The sequence below is a fragment of the Enoplosus armatus genome, chromosome 19, assembly GCF_043641665.1.
Source record: "Enoplosus armatus isolate fEnoArm2 chromosome 19, fEnoArm2.hap1, whole genome shotgun sequence".
NCBI classification, from domain to species: Eukaryota; Metazoa; Chordata; class Actinopteri; order Centrarchiformes; family Enoplosidae; genus Enoplosus; species Enoplosus armatus.
This window is the reverse complement of record NC_092198.1, coordinates 10,482,159-10,501,684: the sequence shown is the minus strand read 5'-3', so window position 1 is coordinate 10,501,684 and position 19,526 is coordinate 10,482,159. Positions and strand designations below refer to the sequence as shown.

Sequence of the window (19,526 nt, the reverse complement as noted above, 5' to 3'; positions counted from 1 at the left end):
TGCAGTGTTTTCCCACCAACACTTCTCAGCAGTGACCCACAACTGTTGGCGGGAAATTGTCTTCATGGTTTAAAAGAGATCACAATAAAAGCTCAGTATCAAGGTTATTGGATTGACGTGAAAGAGTGGCTTTTAATTAACAAACAAGTGCAGACTTTGACCTGAACAGCGATTGTCCAATCACAGCTTAGCAAACATTGTGGCCCTGTTGAACTGAATTTCTCTTCATGTTGACGCGGTGTGCGTCTTTTCAGAGAAGACATTTTGACTTGTCAAAGCAGGGAAAGCACAAGTTACCATTAATTAATAACATAAATGATGGCTGCATTCCATTTAGTAAGTAAAATGTCTCAGTTCTGATTGGTTCACATAGTCTACTACACATTTCTCAAAGTTGGGAACACTGGTCATATGGCCTGACAACACTACACCACAGGTATCGGCGGTGTTAACTAGCTTACAACTAAGTTAGCTCACCTAGCTTACTTTGTGTTGCATTAGCTGTTTCTTTGATGAACATTTTCAATTCAATGTTTGTCAGACTGCCGTGGAAGAGAGTCTCTCTTTTCTGACAACTCCAGCAGTCCTTCGTGCTGTCATGTTATAAAACTGGCCAGATGTTTAAACGTGACGTTAGTAACTCTGTCCTGCTTTATTGGATTTGGGGAAGAGCTGATCTTTATTTCCATGTCTTCTGCGTGGATCGTCAGCCTGAGAGGATGCAATCTTTTAGTACGATATCATGTATGAACCCATCAAGTGCATATTTAAGAGCCCTTTTACAAGATTATCATTTTAAAATGAGTCAGACTGTGTTCAACCAACTCACAGAGCTAACATGAGCTTAATTAGCAAGCCAGCTACTGCTGATTAAATCTACCAGCTACAGTTGTCATTTTAGCTGGCAAAATCAACAGCTGCTGCTTTTGTCTATCTTTGTCTGAAATCAAGGAACCATTGTTTAAAAAAGATTTCAGGTAGGAAATCTGCATCCAATGTCATTGTAAACTACATATGCACAGTATGAGAATGGAAAGCTTGAACAACAGTAACTAATGGAGGTTAGCAAGCAGTAAGTTGCTAATATAGTGATGCAGTAAGGTAACTGTGTGTGAGTGAAACTAAAATATAGAAAGGGCAGTGTGAGCTTAAAGTAAAGTGCATTTTTGTTCATTTATGCAGAAATGCAACAAAGTCTTGACGTGGATGACTCAAAGGTGTGTGTGTGTGTGTGTGTGTGATTTGTGTATGTGTGTTAAACAGAGACATGTGTCACCAGGAAAAGCTGTGGTGTTAGCAGGAGCAGAGGGAGGAAGTGAGGCGTGAAAACACAGCTGACACCCGGCTGACCTTTACTGAACTTCATCGAGAAGTGACACCACCTCCACCCGCACACAACAAAGTTTGAGCACTCTAACCGGGCCGCTGAACCGGTGACACTCTACAACCTGTACATGACGCCCTTGGACAGGGTGCAGCCGGAGAAATCTTACTGCGATGCTGTTTCAGGAGCTTGGTGCATTAGGTAGATTGACAACTCATACAGAGGTGGATTGCTTCACTTGTCATTTACAGGAAAATTTGAACAGTTGTGTTTGTTTCAATCCTGTTACTTTTCAATCTTGGAAACTAACATGAGAGCTGGCGGAGAAAAAGAAGAAGCGAGTAAGATCAAAGGACACGATGAGGTAGAGATAAAAGATAATATGTGCATCTGAAGCATAGGAATGACATTGGGGGTATTTCATTTGTCACTTAGAGAGGAATATAAGGGTTTTGCTGCAGAAATGTGCCACAAATTTAGACAGCTAAATCAGCTGTTGCATTTTTTCCTACATGACAGTGACTTCAGGTTATCTACTGGCTAGATGGAATGTCAACATCTGTATGGGAGTCATCAATCATGTCAAGAGGGATTATGTTCTTTAACACTGGACATGATTTCTTGACATTAAATGCTCGGGGGTTATTTTCCAACAACAGAGGTGCATTAACCCTTGAAATCCTAGGCTTCTAAAACAACATGAATAGATTGGCAACTGGGTGATTTTGTCGATTCTGTACCATTAGAAGGTGTTACTCAAGTTTTTCTAAGCAGTGCCATTGTTGACCACAACCAAATTAACTCCTTTCTTTTTGAAATATACCTACTGCATAGATGATCGCACAAGACGTGTGCATTACCCATATCATTAGAAATGTGTTGATCTGATGAACTGGTTGTAGTGAAATGTGTTTTTATTACCACGGTATTCAGCACTGACTGTATTGGACTTTGAATGCAAACTGCATCCATTGTTTCATGGGGTTACATTTTGTGATAACATATTATCTCTGCCTTTTGTCCTTCCTGTAAACCACTGACTAATTATGCAGCAGTGCCATCTGCATTTCAATAACGAGAATCAAAAAAGGGTTCTTACCGTTGGCAACAGCTCGAAGCTTCTTAAGCAGTTTGACATGGGAGTCTGGCTTGATGACGGTGGTGACATGAGGCTCACACCCTGCAGCGTCTAGCAAGGTGTAGTAGTAGAGCAGGCGGGCGAGGTCGCTTCCCTCCACAGTGGGCAGAACGTACTTGGTCATGTGGCTGTAAAAGGCCCGAGGGTCACACTTCAAAGTGTTAAACAGACCGAGGGACTCGCTCCGGGATTCAATATCCTTGGTGGAAAGACTGAGTGGAAGGGAAGAGGAGGAATGGGAACATATGAGAAGAGAAAGAAAAGTGTATGTAACTGAATGTTTTTTCCGATTCCACATGGAACGAAATAATCCATAAAGTTTTCATAGCAATATAAACACCCTACAATCAAAGCTTTTTACATTTGCTGTTGTAAACGTCTGCTGTGTGAGATATGTCTTCTTTATGGAAAATATCCATTGGTCCACAGGATGTGAAACACTTCACAGTAAAGTTTCTGGCATCAGAAACAGCGGTTTGTTTCAAAGACACAAATTAAGAGCTAAGTTGTTCACATAAGCAGCAATAGCCACCGTGCCTGAAAAAGATAAGAGAAAACAGCAATACTGACAAAAAATTTCATCAACAAAAAAAAAGAAGACAGCCAGCACTGGAGACTACTTGGTTGCAAAGTAGTATTTGAAAACAGCAGTGCAAAGGCATTACAGCGATCTGCAGGCTTATCACCAAAGATACAGTCCCTCGGAAAAAAAGATGAGGATTTCATAGATTACATTTGAGAAAACAGGCAAAATGAGGTCAAATTGTGAAACAGGGGAAGACAGAGAGAAAAGAGACAAACAGAGAGAAAGAAAACGAACATGAACGTGATGTGGAAATGCTCAGAGTGAAAAAAACATCGGTGTGCAGAAACCCATTCAGCGATTTGTTGAAGTTGCGCACGACTTGTGCATCGTTCTGCTTTTTCAAAAACATGTTTTACCACAGAACTCAAAGTCAACAGCAGCAGGTGGTCTTGAAGAATGAGAGGACGAGTGAAAAGAACACAAGCGCAAACACCAGAGAGGGGAGAAGCAGAAAAGGAAAAAACCTCAGAGAACCGCAAACAAAGGTTAAACAAGGAAAGATACAAAGAATGAAAAGGAAAAGGCAGGAAAGCTAGTTGCTGGCAGTGAGCAAGGGGCTCTGAGCAATCTGCGGCTGTCTGGGAGTGTGTTTGTGTGAGTCTGTTTATCTGTTCGAGCGGGACGACATCAAAGAGGACAATGTTTCCTCTGGGCTCTCCATCAGAGCTAGCTGGGAGGCTTCCGCTAATGAAAAAAATATAGACAGCAGCAGCAGTGTGGAGGCCGCTGACAATAAGCTCAATAATGTAAATAACACTAATCATCCTCACAACAGGGGCTCGAATAAGACTGGAGTTCATAAGACTGGAGTCAACAGAACAAGCGACTCCAAGTCACTTTACTTCTCGTCTCTCTCTTTCCTAAGTGCACGCACTCTCTGGAAGCCTGAGACCCCCAATCAAAGTCTGATGTTTCACTATTTAATGACATTAGCTCCACAGTGACTGGAGGCACTGAGTCAAGAGAACAATGGCAAGAGAAACAACACCTTGTCCAGGTAGGACTGTTTGAGGGTTGTTAAAGAGTTTTTCCTTGGCAAGCGCACACAAGCAGAAATACAGACAGCTGTGACAGGCGGAGTGTGCCCAGTGTTCGTGTCAGGCTCTGCTTTCACGAGTGTCTTACTGTAGTTCTTCAAAGCTGAGTTGTCATCTCCTCTTTGTCTTTCTTCTCTAGCCAGCGACAAAAGGTGTTCAGTGCCTCTCTTTGCTAAGGTTGTGAGCACCTCCTCCACAGCTTTCAGCATCTCTTTGTCCCACTGATGAGTCTACTGCACGCATGCTTTGCTGCTGCTGCTCGCTTGGTGGCATTTCTTTCTGCTCTACCCCACTCTGTCTCTGTTGTGTTCGCATGGCTGTAATATCAGGAGCTTCACATTACAATCTTTTCTTGTTCGTTTCAAAAGCCAGGAGGAAGGAACTGATTTAATCAGGTGGAGTATTCCTCATTCTCCCCTATCCTCTCTCATGCCTCTTTCCTTTCCCAGTCTTACATTACCATATTCTGTTTGTTGTCTCTTCCACCATGTCCAAATAAAATCAGGCTTCTAATATTCTTAAATTCAGAGGCATATTTAATTGCTGAGGTAATCTGACAGCCAGAATTAAACTCTAGGGGGGCTTTGGCAGAGCAGTAATGATTATTCAGAAAGCCATTGTTGTTTGAATTTATGCAAGCTGTATTTTTTTTTTTTACGATCCATGTTGCTAATTTGTTTACAAATGACTGTCCGGCAGGGGGTTATAAAAGCATTTTTGTGCTGTAGACTTCAGTACAGGAAAATGCCACGCAGAGATTTTCTTTTCTAGAGGACAGTGAGAGGCATACAGCTGATTTTCATTGTGAGGCAATATTTTTCTGCCTATCAAACATTTATACACACCAAACGTGCACCAACACCAAGTCCTCACACACCATCTGCAAACAGAGAAGCTAGATCCTTAGGAAAGAGTCAGAGTATAGGGTACATGTAACTCAAGCCCTACATTTAAAACATAATTTTGTGTATGATTCTATATGAAAATGATTTGCTTAATTAAGTATGAGCAATTGCATTTACACCCAAATGAACACTTAAATAACTGGTCATTTAAAACTATCATTTTAGATATGCAGTAATTGATTCTGAGCAGCAGAAAGAGGCTGTGAACAAAAAAATTACATATGATCACCTTTTAAATGAATACGGCGAACGTGTTAGCAAACAGTTGCCTATTTACACACCAAGTGTAAAGTCCAAAATTTTCCTTTTAGCTCAGTTTTTGGTCTCCACCACTTCCTGAGGGAAATATCTGGCTCTTTATTCACCAGCTAGTCGCTAACTGTGTCTGTCTGCCATTTGGTGCTGGGCAGGTATCATAAACTGGTTCTATCAGAGCTAAAAACGATGCTAATGAGAGCAGTGAGAGCAAACCAAAACAGTAAAGTTGTGTGGGCTGTAAAACCAAAACAATGAGCTATAAAGTCCCTATAAAGAACCAAAGAGCTGAAGGGAAGGGTAGAGTTGGGTGATAGTTCTTTAGAGGTTCGTCACTACAAGCGACCCCTTTTCATATACAAGAAGGCATGTGAGCCATTGTTAATATAAAAACATTAATTATAGCCACTTTCATGACGTTAGAGCTTCCAAAATCACGTTTAAAAGATTCAATATTAAATATAAAAGAAGTCAATATTAAACAAGACTGAGTCTATGCTAGCAATGCTAACTCTGTCTGGCTGAGCTAAATGCTAACATTGATTAGTTAAGTGTGATAGAACGCTAAATGCTAACATTTGCTAATCAGCACTAATCAGGCTGATGGGAATGTCATTAGTTTTGCAGGTATTTGTATAAACCAACCAACCGACCACCTCGTATTGCCATCCGTAGAGCTATGCCGCTAGCGTGCTTACATATACATTTTACATGTGTTCCATGTCCCTGCAGAGCAGGGAGGGGCTGAGGAGGTGGAGGGAAAGAGCAGCACAGTCGGTCAACAGTGACATGTGGCAGTTAGAAGCAGCAGGTTAAATGATGGCGTAAATGGACTGACTGCTGTGTTTGAATTGTCAAAGCTGATTGCCCGTGTGCCATGCATGTGGCATGTCCGTTCCAAAATAGCCCGTTTCAATTCAGTCACAAATAGTGTTTTTGTATTATTGAACCAAAGGTTATGCTCTCCCAGGTTCTCCCCCATGCTCACGCTCAAACCTTGCAGAGTTTCTGTGGACAGCACGTCAATAATCCTTAAACATCAGAACCAACAACTGCAGCTGAACACAGAACGTACTGTTTACCGACCTGTGTGTGGCAACAGCATGATCCACTTTCCCACTGAATGCTATAATGTGCTTTTTTATTCTAGGCAGTGAAGCTCATCAGCTCATGGTAAGCACACTCAAATGAACACACAGCAGGATGCATGCTTGCAGTAACTTAATTTGAGAGAAAAACTTGAGATAGAACAGTCTCTGTTAAGAACGGTATGATAAAAAAACAAAACAGCATGTATATTTACTCAGGTGACAGCTACACAGCCAGTAGCATGTCAACATCATCATGCATACGCCAAAAAGTCTCATTTGTAGAAACGACCTGATATTCAACAGTCAATCACTTCTAATAATTATTAATGAACTAATAATTCATATTTTGCTTTAAACAAAAATCAAAATACATAACGTGCAACATGACAGGAAAGAACAAACCTATTAAGAAGTAAAAAAGCTGAGGTAAAACTGCAGTGAGAGAAGGAAGAGGGGGGACTTGGCTGTGGCAGGGATGACTGCAGTTCACAATGTGCTTAAAGTATTGATGTAATTTGCATGCCACAAGGTCACTGGAAGGTTAAAGTGGCAAATGCCTAGAGTAGGCAGAGCAAAGTAGAAGTAAGGTTCAAAAGAAGTGGATTTTAGAAAAGGAAATTAGCTTATTTGAGGGGTCTTCAAGACCAGTATTTGGATCTTAGCATTGTAGGAATCACAGACAAAAATGTCCCTTCTTGAGGTGCTTTCTATTGATCCAGAACATTATTAACTAGGTTCTTATCAAGTGGCAGGGAAGCCAAAAAGTCAAGTCTGTATATTGTGTTATACTGACAATTTCTGATATCACTGGAACTTTTATTTGCCAGATGAGCTGGTAAGAGCCGGTACAGAATTCAAAGGTGTCGTCTCTGTCTCTGCAGATATCTCATTAGGCTCAAAGCAGAACACATCTTGAGGACGAGTCAGAAGGGAAGATGCCACAAAGGACTATTTATTTCACATCACAGGAAAACACTGACCTGCAGCAAAAGCAGCACAACCGGTCAGCAGCAGCATGGCGGCAGGTAGGAACTGAAATGAAAAGCTCGGAGCTGCGCTGTTTGAAATGTCATAAGTTTCGTAATTTCAACCTGAATTCATCAACCAAACAAAATATACAAGAATGAATCTGGATGGGTGACCCAGGGGGTAACATTCAAAGAAAAAACGAGATTGAGTACAACTGAATTGGCAGGTGATTTCTGAGTAACACGTCAACACCGTTTCCGTTTTTGGACGTCATTTCAGTGGTTTAATAGCTGTCATTAAAATGTCAATAAAACTGGCTGAAATCCATGTCCCTAAAGGGGCCGTGAGTACATCTACAAAGACCTACACACAGAGAGAACAGCTGACGACGGTGGTGTTTAGCAGCGCATTGATTCCTCTAAAACGTTCATTCTGTGTTAATAGGACTGTCTCAGGGACACTCTGGCTCTATCATCCATCTCTTCTTCCTCCATCTATCTGGCCCATCCTCCCCACCCCCCTCCCTCCCTGCACACACCGATTCTGTGGTTATTTTTCCACCTAACAACCTTTCTCTACGTCCTGTTTTTGTAACACTTAACAATGAATGTTCAGCAGCTCTTTCTACTCATTTGACCTTAAATACATTTATGCATTTGTCCATGTTCCAGTGGCTCCAGAACTTGTGTACGAACAACAACCCTGCTATTATACCCAATATCAGTACTGTAAGTACTTTTTCTCTTCTGCCATGGAGTAATGTTTGATCGTTCTAATGGAAAGAAACAAGTTCCATCTTATAATTAATTAGTACCTTGTTTGGTAAAAGCTACGGCTAGATTCAAATTCTGCACAGGTTAGACATTGTCTAACCTACATCTACTGTATTTGTTGTGACAACTCGGACAGCAAGGTACCTGGGTGTGACCCTGGTCGTTCCCAAACATCACAGCGGTAGCCCGCTCCTCCTGTACAACATCAGGAGGATTCGCCCCTTCCTCACTGCCAGGGTGCTCATTCATGTGCTTGTCATCGCCCATCTGGACTACTGCAACTCCCCTCTTGCTGAAGCCTCTGCGTCTGCTATCAGACCTCTGACGGTAGTCCAGAATGCTGCTGCCTGCCTCTCAAAGTTGTCCTGTCACTATACTGGCTCGCATCCAACTCAAGACGCTGGTGCTGGCCTACAGGGCAGCGAAAAGAAATGCTCCCCCCTACCTCCAAGCCAAGGTCAAACCCGACACTCCCGCCTGACCATTGTGCTCCTCTACCTCTGGACGTTTGGCTGTCCTGTCATTCAGAGGACCTTGCGGTCGCTCATCGCGGTCAAGCCTCTTCTCTGTTCTGGCCATCCACTGGTGGAATGAATTCCCAGGACATCATGTATGTGTATTTGTGAGGGTTGCACTTCCAATTTTTAATGACAGCTGGCACTTGAACCTTTTGAGTTTGAATGCACTTATTGTGAGCCGCTTTGGACAGAAGTTAAATGTTAATGTTAAACAAATGCAATGCATTAGACTCCTGCTATTGCCCTTAACCCAAGTACTGGGTTCCAAACTGGTCCCAGGGCACTGCACTGTGGCTGGCTGCTGCTGCTGTTACTAAACAGTTGAGATGAGTGAAATGCAAATAATATATTTCCCTACAGGGATCAATAAAAGTCTAAATTCCATTTTATATTTCCCATTTCTGTCTGCGTCTTCTCCTTTAAGTTTTCCTCCATCTGCTCTATTTATATCAGTCCCTGTGTCCAGCCGTCCGTTAAATCAATATGCATATTGCAGATGCTTCTAGTCAAGATTATAGTATGAATATTCTTCATACATTTGTCATGATCTTGAGATTTTGGAAGAAATTCACACACACACACACACACACACACACATACAGCAGCTGTGGTACAGTTTGAAGAAGGTGTAGGTTGTAATTTATCGTTAAGTGGAGCCCATAAACCATTTCCTTATATCAGAATGCGACAGGGGGATATTTATCACAGATGCACACACGTGTGCACACAAATACACGCACACATCTCGACTGCTGAAAAGGCATTCTATTAAAACAAGGAAAGGTGCAGAGCTAGTCAGATCCCCAGTTATGAAGTCAGAGAGCAAATAAATTATGGAAATAGACTCTGACACACTCACGTCCTCTCTCCCACTAAAACACAAACACACACATACACACACGTTCGCAACATGTTTGATTTACTCTGGGGTGCTATAAGTATGCTTTTTATGTAGGCGAGTTTTGTCATTACTCAGAGGCTGTGGTGCTACTTGAATTCATTTTTTTTTCATTTCACTCAGAATTTTTAATACAGGAGGGACAAGGACATGTGCACACACAAAACCTACCAGACATGGGAATACAAAACATGTTGGGTATTTTTTCTTTTTATCAAAACACAAGCGCATTTTAGGGGCTAGGGGCATTTCAAATGCACATTGACAGACTAAATATTTCTAACTGATGAGATGTAAACTACCAAACGCAGATGAGTAAAATGATGAAAAAGTGAAAGTGTTTGTATTTGTGCGTGTGTGTGTGTGTGTATGTACCCGCTATCTGTAAAGAGGAACTCGAGGTGAGTCATGTAGACCTCCCACAGAGGAACACTGTAGCGCTTCGCCAGAGACAGAGCGATCCTGTACACGCCGTCATCCAGTGTCCTAAACACATACAGACACACACGCAGAGAGGAGGAAAGTAATACTCAGACTTCATAGCACTGAAGCAGAAAGAGCTCTCACTCCCACTTGTATGCACAAGTAGTATGAAAAAATGCAGACAACCCCCCCCTACTTACTCTGTGAGGCCAAGGATGGTCTCCTTCTTGTAGTCGGCGTCGGAGCTGAATCGTTGTACGTCCACCCCGCGGCCCAAACCCTGTAACACCTGGGCCTGGGTAAAGTCCGTCAGACGCTCGTTGTACACGCGCAGCTGGCTGATCAACTTCTGCAGCTCCTCCGGCCAATCCGAATACGCAGACACATGCTGCGTGACCAAACGAATCAGCTCCTTTGGGTCAGCCTATGAGAAGAAGACAAACAGTTGCTGAATGTGTTGTTTCATGCTGGTTAAAGGATATGAAGTGGCCATTGTGCTAAAAGCCAAAGATTTTTGAAAGAAAGTGGTATTTTGTGTTTCTCGTATCATTGACTATGAACTTCCCTTTTGTCATGTTTTTTTGTTATGTTTACCTGGTATGTTACCATTTGTATATAATTAAACACAATATCCATCATAGAGAACAACGGGATCTTACTTGACAGACGCACTCTTCTTCTCTCTCAATCTTTTTTCATCTTTTGCGCTTATTTGCTTTCAAATGCAGTTCTTCCCATAGCGCGATGCAGGAGGTGTACTACACTGTTAAAGCCCGGTCGGACCAAATGTGAACTGCCCTTAAGGCTTATCATTAAGCTATGTGACACACTGAGCTTCAAACACCTGGCACGGCATGGCGTCTAAAACTTCACAGGTCCTCCGCTGCTTTGCCATGACGAACTAATGAGGCTACTTTCAAAAATTGCTGTAATTTTCAAAAAAAAAAAAATCGGCAGAAAAAGGTAAGGCAGACCAACTATTCAGGCATTTCTTCTATAATTTTGCTTCCAGGAAGACATTGACTGCTGCACCTGAGTTAAATCAGGGAACTCAATATGCGCCTTTTTTCCTCACACGCCAATATGGGTAAATGTACCAGGGACCATAATTGCTGCTGTGATTCAGGCCTATGGGGAACTAGACGGCGGATACCTATTTATGATTGAGAGTGTCATGGGCAGGGAATGAACGGTATGTGAATGTTGTATCTCTCTCATCACCTCTGTTCTAATTAAATGAGCTCCTGAATTTGGTTTTTGGCATCTTATATGCTGTCGCCCAGCAGGATGAGATGGTTTATTTGTTGATCTTATTTGCATAAGGTAATTATGGCTGCTGGAAATGTGTGAGCTTGAAAACAGAGGTGTGTGTGTGTGTGTGTGTGTGTGTGTGTGTGTGTGTGTGTCTATCTCTGTGTGTCTCTTCCTGCTCTCAGCATGTGTGTGTATGTGTGTGCCTTTAGATGTGGCCTTAGCGGCAGTCATGGTGGCAGCGTCACAGTTCAAAAGCGGGACAGGAGGGAGAGTGAGGAGAAGAGGTAGAAAGGGGAGAATATTCAAAGTGTAGAGAATATAGATAGGACGTGGGGCTGGGGGGGGGGGGGGGTAAGCCATGAGACAGGTGGTGGAAAGTAATGGAGAGGAAGGAGAGAGAAGAGAGGATAGGAGAGAAGTAGGATGGTATTCATTAATACTGGCATCAATTTAGACACCGTTTTCAGACAAAGAAGAATGACACACAAAGGAGACCATAGAGAGAGAGAAGAAAGTCTGCTGGAACTGTGATGGACAGGCCGATGTTTGAAGAACTTTATTGAAATAAGACTTTCATGATGAAATACTGTTTGCATTCTCTCTCTCTCTCTCTCTTTCTCTCTCTCTGTCATTCATCCACAGTACTTTGTCCTTTTGGCTATCTGGATTATATCCTCCCTTACCTCTACAAACAGTAGTTTTTCTTGCATCTCTCAAATTCTTTATCCCTCCTAGTCTTCAAATTAACCAAATACACCCATCCCTCGTTTTTCTCATCTAATTACTTGCTTATTTAATTTCAAAGTATCTTGAAAAGCCACTTATAGTCTTTCTTCAAAGGGAAGAATGTACAATCTGTATGTAAAGTGTAATTGCATAAGGTCATGTGTGATGTTACACAGCTGGGAGGAAGCCAACTCTCTCCAACTCCCCCTTTAGATATTCCACTGCTGCCACAGGCTCATTTCTCTACGCTCTTCTCCTTCCTGTGATGCTGCTTAAGAGGGAACAGTGTAAAAATAAAAAGTCTACGTCTCGGTCTCAAATCTCCTCAACCACGCTTGCTCACTCATTTTCAGTCTTAATTTCCCATGTTATTATATTTCAGACACAACCCACCCTGAAATCCTTTTGCCGTTTCCCAAGCTGTCTGGTTAAATATGTAAAATAAAATATTATTATAGTAACTCTTTGAGTTAGTCTTTTTTTTTTATCGTGATTACCTAAATCTTACATCATACAGTATTGTTTCCCCTTTTACCACCCACTGTCTTACCCACTGATGCTAGCACTATGTAAAACTTTCATAGACTGTTAGTAAAGAAAAAGAAAAGTTAAATGAATATGACCATGTTCTTTATGTGTCGATAGATTAGACTCTCGCTATTTCAGTCATTGTAGTAATTTTCAAAAAGAAAGCCCTACTGTGAGAATCCAGGTGAAATGCATGACAGAGTATACAACTGAAATCTTAACAGGCTGAAGAATCTACAGCCATGTGGCAGCTATATGTGGCTGTAGGCACAGCGGTGCACCGCAGTGAAATATGTCAGCATCTGAACATGCTGAATGACAATGCCAACACGACAATGTGTAGCAAGTATAATGTTTACCATTTTGGTTAAGCACGTCAGCATGCTAACATTTAGTACTAAAAACAAAGAAGAGCTGAGGGTGAGAGGATCACTTAAGTAATTACGAATCATGTTGAGGGGACCATGAAAGTCTTAACCGAAGTTCAAGGCAATCCATCCGATAGTTTCACTCGAACCAACGAAAAATGCTGACCTGGTGGTGGCGCTAAAGGAAAAGTCTGGGGATCATCAAAGTCCTTTGAATTCATTGTCTGGGAGCCATCTGTACTATGGTGATGCCAACAGTCAGAGGATCACCAAAGCTGTTCATCCTCTGAGGAGCTTTAATATCTGAACCAAATGTCATGGAAATCCTTCGAAGTGGTTTTTGAGACATTTTATTCCTAACCAAAATGGCCCACCTCATGGTTGCTTGCGGAAAAGTCAGGGGAAGACCTAGATCATTAGGATTCATCCTCTGGGGATCATGAAAGTCTGTACAAAATTGCACGGCAACAGATGTCCAATTGTTGCTGAGATATTTCAGAAAAAAAACAAAGTCTCCCTACCTTCCCATCAGTCTGGCAGTCCAACAAAGTAATACGTCCTAGTATAAATTGATATTCATTACAATGATGAACAACAGTCCATTTGTTTTCATTTAGTCGTTAAAGGGCTGAAGTTTGTTCATTCTCAGTGCAATATTATTGTGTGTGTGTGTGTGTGTGTGTGTGTGTGTGTGTGTGTTCATGACATTACACATTACATACAAAACTGCTCAGGCTAACCAAGTTTTTAACCCATTGTCTCTCTCTGTGTGTCTTTGTGTGGTAACGATCACATAGAGGTTATAGAGAAACAGACATGCCTTCCCCCTCTAGAGAGTAAGCTAGTAATGATCTTAATGAGTTGTGTTTATGTCATGCCGAACACTTAGCTGTACTTAGCTATACAGTCAGTAGCCTCATTAGTACTAATTCTTCAATTGGTGTATACAGTATGTGCACATAATTAGGAGGAATGCAAGGGGGAGAGAAACCGGGCACCAATTTGAAAGGAATAATCACTCCGTAAACAGGCTCGGCTGCACCGTGGATCATAATACACCATGAAGGGGACTGATCACAAGCAAGATACAAGCCTGCCAAGAAGTCTGCGAAGACACGAGCAAGAGGAGCAGGAGTAACTTACCGCAGTCAACTCAGTGCATCTAATCAAAGGTTTAGAGGCTACTTAGTCTCAGACATTCCCAGTTAGTTGCAACAGTGCATTTAGAGTGCATATTTGTCTAATAGGGCCCTTTCTGCAGCTACTCTGCTCTACAGGCTCCCATGGGTAAAATATAGACTGCTAATGATTGTGGTACAAGGGTGCAATTTGTACAAGTGCACCATTTGTACGAAAAGAGGAAAGCGAAGTCATTGGGTCTGTGGTGCTTTTCTATGACGGGCAAGTCATTCAGTCTAACTCATTATTCCAGTCAATTCAACAACAGGGAGTTGGCTCAGTGGTCCAGTACATCCAAGGTCAGCTCCCGCGACCGGCAGCTTGAATCCTGTTGTGGCCATGAATTGAAAAACATCTGCAATGACCGCAGGCGATGCAAAATGTCAATAGATGTAAGCAAAGTGCTGTTTTATCAAGCAATCTCGATGCCATTAGACAAACACTTTCATCTTTGCTCCTAATACAATTTCTGTCTAGTGAGTGCTTTGGTAAACTCTGTGCTTCATTTTCCCCAGCCTGAAAAACTTAAAACTGTGCACACTGTTCCTTCAGGTAGAATCAAAAAACAAATTTATATACTTAATAAAGGTGAAAATATTGTTTCCAATTCACTGACTTCCATCTGAGTATATGAACTGAAAGTAAAGCATCTTACAACAATTTGTGGGCTTTTGTTATAAAGCTAAATGTTGAAATGAGACGTTCAAAGAGCTAAGCAGCTTTTCTGCATGATACACTCTGAAGTCAGGCTCTGTGTGTCTATAGCACAATTGTGTATGCTTTAAATGTGTGTGTGTGTGTGTGTGTGTGTGTGTGTGTGTGTGTGTGTGTGTGTGTGTGTGTGTGTGTACCCAAGAGTGTGAGTGATCGATAGAGAGAGAATGGCGACTGCAGGCGAAGATAAATGGTTGAGTAAAAAATCGCAATCTCTTTACTCAGCATATTGTCGTTCAGTGGCTGCACATTTACAGCCACAATTATGCTAAGCACAAGCATTCTCGCACACACACACACACACACACACACACACACACACACACACACACACACACACACACACGAGTACACACTCACACACACAATCAAGGAAATACTCACATTAAAACACTGACAAGCACAGGTAAACAGACTTTAACACTTACATAAACACAGGCTATTGTGCGATATCATGTAAACACCAGCAGCAGAACAATTACGGTAAAGAGCGCCTCTATTTCACAAATGAGCACTTTAGTCGGTATAATGAAAACTTCCAGTGCGAGCGAGTGGAAATCGGCTCATTATGCCTTGGGGAATAATGGAAACCCAGTCTCCGTGTCATTGAGCCTGGTGCTGCTCCGTTATGCCTGGAAGCCGTAATCGGATGGGAAAGTAACAGTTAAAGACCTTGAAAGTCAATAGTGGGCAACAGAATCTTCAAGAGGCAGAAGGCTGTATGTTGTAGTCATCTGTAACCTGCAATGCAAACACCATAGGACTTAAGTATTAGAGTGACTCTGGGACCAGTGGCTTATTTCCCCCACAGTCTGAATAAATATACTAAATGTGACTGAATAACCACAAATTCTGGTAAATGTTGTGGTGAATATTCAGGAATTTATTTGAATATATAGTATTTAAAGGATGACAGAGTTCATTAAAAAATTAAAGGATAATTTCCATTTATAGTTATAAAGTTATAATAATAGTTTGATCGTTTGCAAATTGGCTAACCTGGGGGTCCATTTAAAACCTGTATGATCGTCTGACTGCTCATGTTTCTTGCCACATTCCCAGATCTTAATGATTAACTGAGTGAGTGAGTGAGTATTATGTTATCATTTCATATTGGCAGAAACTAATGATGGCCGAAATATACAAAAATAAGACGAAGTTGTAAAAAAGCTAAATTATCCTTTAAGAAGGTCCTGGGTTCCTTCCTGTGGGGAGTTTACATGTTCTCCCTGTGTTTTTGTGGGTTTCCCTCCACAGTCTAAATATATGATGTTTGGTACTCTATGTTACTCCTGCGACTGTCCTGGACCAAAGTACTGGCCTCAGAACTTTAAATGGTCCCTGGGCTGTGCTGTGGCTGCCCATTGCTGCTAAATAGTTACTGTACTGTAATAGAGTCACACAGAAGGCAAATTTCCCCACAGGGATCAATAAAGTATAACTTAACTAATATGCTACAAAGTGCATTTTAAACATCAATATATTGTTGATGCATTAGTATAACTGCAGTAAACGGATGACACCATGGTCTCACACCTGTGGCGCTGCAAACTCCATAGAATTCCTTAAAATCAATACATTTCCTGTTAGTCCAGTTGTGCCCTGAAGCCAAAGGACACTTCACCGTCCACTCCCTGTTTTATTCCAAAAAGGATTTCTCAAAAATCGGACCCAGTAACACACATGTCAAATTCAGTGTAAACTGTGGTATCGGCTGCAAATCTTGTCTTGTTTCATTACAAATGTAATAATGATACTGTTGATACTAAAATGTTACGTGTAGCATCTTAAGAGTGAAATATGACATGCCATCCTTTCCAAGGTAATTGAAACAAATGGTAAATGGATGGGTTAAACAACTGGTATACATGCGGTGTAGCAATGATGTTATGAGGATGTTATGGCATGTGGTTTTATAGTTCTTGTCATACGTTTATTAGCATAAATGTCAATAAGTGATGAAATCTTGTGTATGAATGTATGTGCTGATTAGATAAAGGTAAATAACAGGACAACTGATGCATTGGTAAATCCTTGCAAAAGGTACAAATATTACTGTATACCTCTGAGATGCGGCAACTATGGTGCAGGAGTTGGAGGAGTGTGTAATTTTACAACGGGTGATGATGCTGGCTATTAAATGTGACATTTATGACTATGTATGTACTGTGCTGTGATTCTTATTGTATGTAATGTGCATTTTATGTGACAGCTGTTTTGTTTTTAATGTTTAAGTCTTATTTTTTACTGCTATACAACATGGTCCGAAAATCAAAGGTAATTTAATTTATTGTTTCCTTCACCCTAAGTTTCAATGTTCCCTTTGCAGGCAGTTTCAGTTCCAAAATCTTAATATCTTCAGAATAGTGAGGAAACACGCTGTTGATTGAGGCTTTAAAAACAAATCAAACACCTCAAGTAAACCCTCAGAGAGCTGTGTTCCTATTTGCAACTGAATGACTTCGGTGGCTTGAGTGTTTGGTGTCTCATTGCTTGGGTATGAAATTATGTGATAGTGACAAGAGAACTGAAAGAGCGTAAGAGTTATTGAGACACAGTGTTGCTGCTCCTCAAGAGGAGAGTGGGAAACACTTGAGGACAGCTTGACACACAAATACACCACCCGCTGTCACACGAAAACAGATCTAACAGTCCAGCACACGCAAACATGTTAGCCTGCAGTTACACATACACACACAAACAAAAGCATGCATACAAACAATGCGAGATGCACATACATATATTAAAACACATGCTTGTGTATGTAACATGCCCCCCCTCTACCTAATTTGCAATGCAAAGCAAGCACATCCTGATACACGCACCCTGTCATACATATCTGAAATTAAGTATCACACGTTGTACAATGTGTGCCCTTAAAAGATAAGAGAAGGCGAGTGAGCTAAAGAAAGCACAAGAGAAATGTATGCACTCTCAAGATAGTATTGTGGACGGAGAGGCACGAGATTTCACAAGAGCGAGACAGGCCTATGGGGGGGGGGCACTGTAAACCGACAGCAGACCGAGGGAGGAACGATAGCAGAAAGAGCAACATAATGTGGACAAAAAGAAGCAGCATGGAGACACATAAAAACAGAACTGTCATTCCAACAAAGCAATTCATTAAACTTTACAGAGAGAGAGAAAAAAATAAGAAAAAGAGAGGGACACAGAGAGCAAACACTGGAGGAGAGAAGAAAAAAAATATGGTGAATGTGTAGAAAGAAACACAGGTGGAAGTGTTTAAAGCGTTTTCTTCCTCCTCCTGCTTCTATCAGTGTTTGAGTAAAAGTTGCCACTACCTCATCAATAAGAGCTGCGTAAAGGCAAGACCGGGAACACAACGATAATAAGCGCGCACTCTGGTAGAATACACTAAAGAGAAAAAAAAAACCTCAAAGGAAATGACAGATAAAAAAAAAAAAAGAAAAAGAAAAAGAAATGAGCTAAAAATGAAGGTACAACTGCCAAAGTGTGGAGCAGAGGAGGAGGAAAAGGCTGTATATATTTTAAGTTAATGGACTTGAACTTCACTTGAGGCAGGAGGTTGGGGAGTGATTACTACCATTAGGTGGCAGGGAGGATGTGTGAGTGTCAGTGTGTGCGGATGAGCACGTATGTGTGCAGTGTTGAGTATAACTTGTTGGCGTACTTGTGTGAGTGGGAGTGTGTGTGCGAGTGTGTGTTTTTGTGCACAGTCCTGACCTTGAATGTCAACTGGGACACACTTATCCACTTCTTCTGCTGGCCTCTTTCCCTCTTCCGTTCTTTTATTTCAACATTTTACCTCCCCTCCTTCCACCTAGGCTTAAACCCACGAGAGCCACAGTCCACTCAAGGAAAAGGTCAGAGCCATTTCTTCACTTATTCTCAGCCAATCAACCCCCACACGCCACCATCCTCTTCTTCCCCTTTCTCACTCGTATATTCTGATCTCCTGTTCTCGTTGTCTTTGCTTATTGTTTTCACACTTTGTAAAAAAGAAAAGGAACATGCAGTAATGTGACCCGTTTATGACCTACTTATGGCTTGCCATTGTTTCAGAAAATAACATATGTGACATAAGTGTGCTGCATATAATTTTTAATTTACACACATATAATCCAAAGCGTCTAAGAGCCAGTCAATAATGCAAAATGTCTGGCTGCTATAATTAAGGCAACTGGGGGAAAACATTTAAATCAATTTTACACACATATTGACACAAACACATTCACAAACAGAGTCTGTTGGTTTTGGACTAAAGCATAAATAAGAGGATTACTATTCTGATGAGCAAAAGGATAATTATAGTTATTTTCAACCTGGGCATCATTTTTCCAGTTTGTTCCATTATGATGTTTGATTTTGTTGCCTTTTACATCACTGGAAAGCCTTTTGTATTCCCACTTTGCCACAAACAATGCTCTCCATCTAAGAAGCCAAACAGTGTTTGAACCCCAAAAAAGTGAAGTGAATAAAATGTATTTTCAACACAATAACACTCATAGAAACAACGCATACTACAATGACTTGGATTTCTGATTTGTGGCTTTAACTTTTTCAGTCTCACTGTCCAACTGAGGGGACGGTCAAAACAAAGACATGCTGTGCAGCCAAACACTCTTTTCAAATCCATACAACTTTATGGAGTCTTGGGTTTGAGTATTTCACACAGTGTAAACATACAGCTTCAATGAAAAGCTGAAACAAAATGATAAATATATACGTGTATGTGAGTGAATGTATAGTTCTGTCAAACAATGTGGAATAAGATGGTTTCTTCAACGTTAATGCTACTTGAAAGCAAAAGTTGGATAGACTGTGTACAGTTTATTAGACATGTTAGCTTAGCTAAAAT

The 19,526-nt window shown here is 41.2% G+C and overlaps 1 protein-coding gene across 1 annotated transcript in view; it reads right to left on the bottom strand.

Moving 5' to 3' along the window:
- Positions 1–19,526, bottom strand: part of nbas (NBAS subunit of NRZ tethering complex) — a 140,096-nt gene that overhangs the window by 49,795 nt on the left and 70,775 nt on the right. Inside the window, exons 42-44 of the mRNA XM_070925563.1 lie at positions 10,118–10,341; positions 9,870–9,980; positions 2,424–2,674 (exon numbers count right to left, since the gene is read on the bottom strand). Of these exons, the coding sequence (XP_070781664.1) occupies positions 2,424–2,674; positions 9,870–9,980; positions 10,118–10,341 (586 nt within the window). The remainder of the gene's footprint in view (positions 1–2,423; positions 2,675–9,869; positions 9,981–10,117; positions 10,342–19,526) is intronic.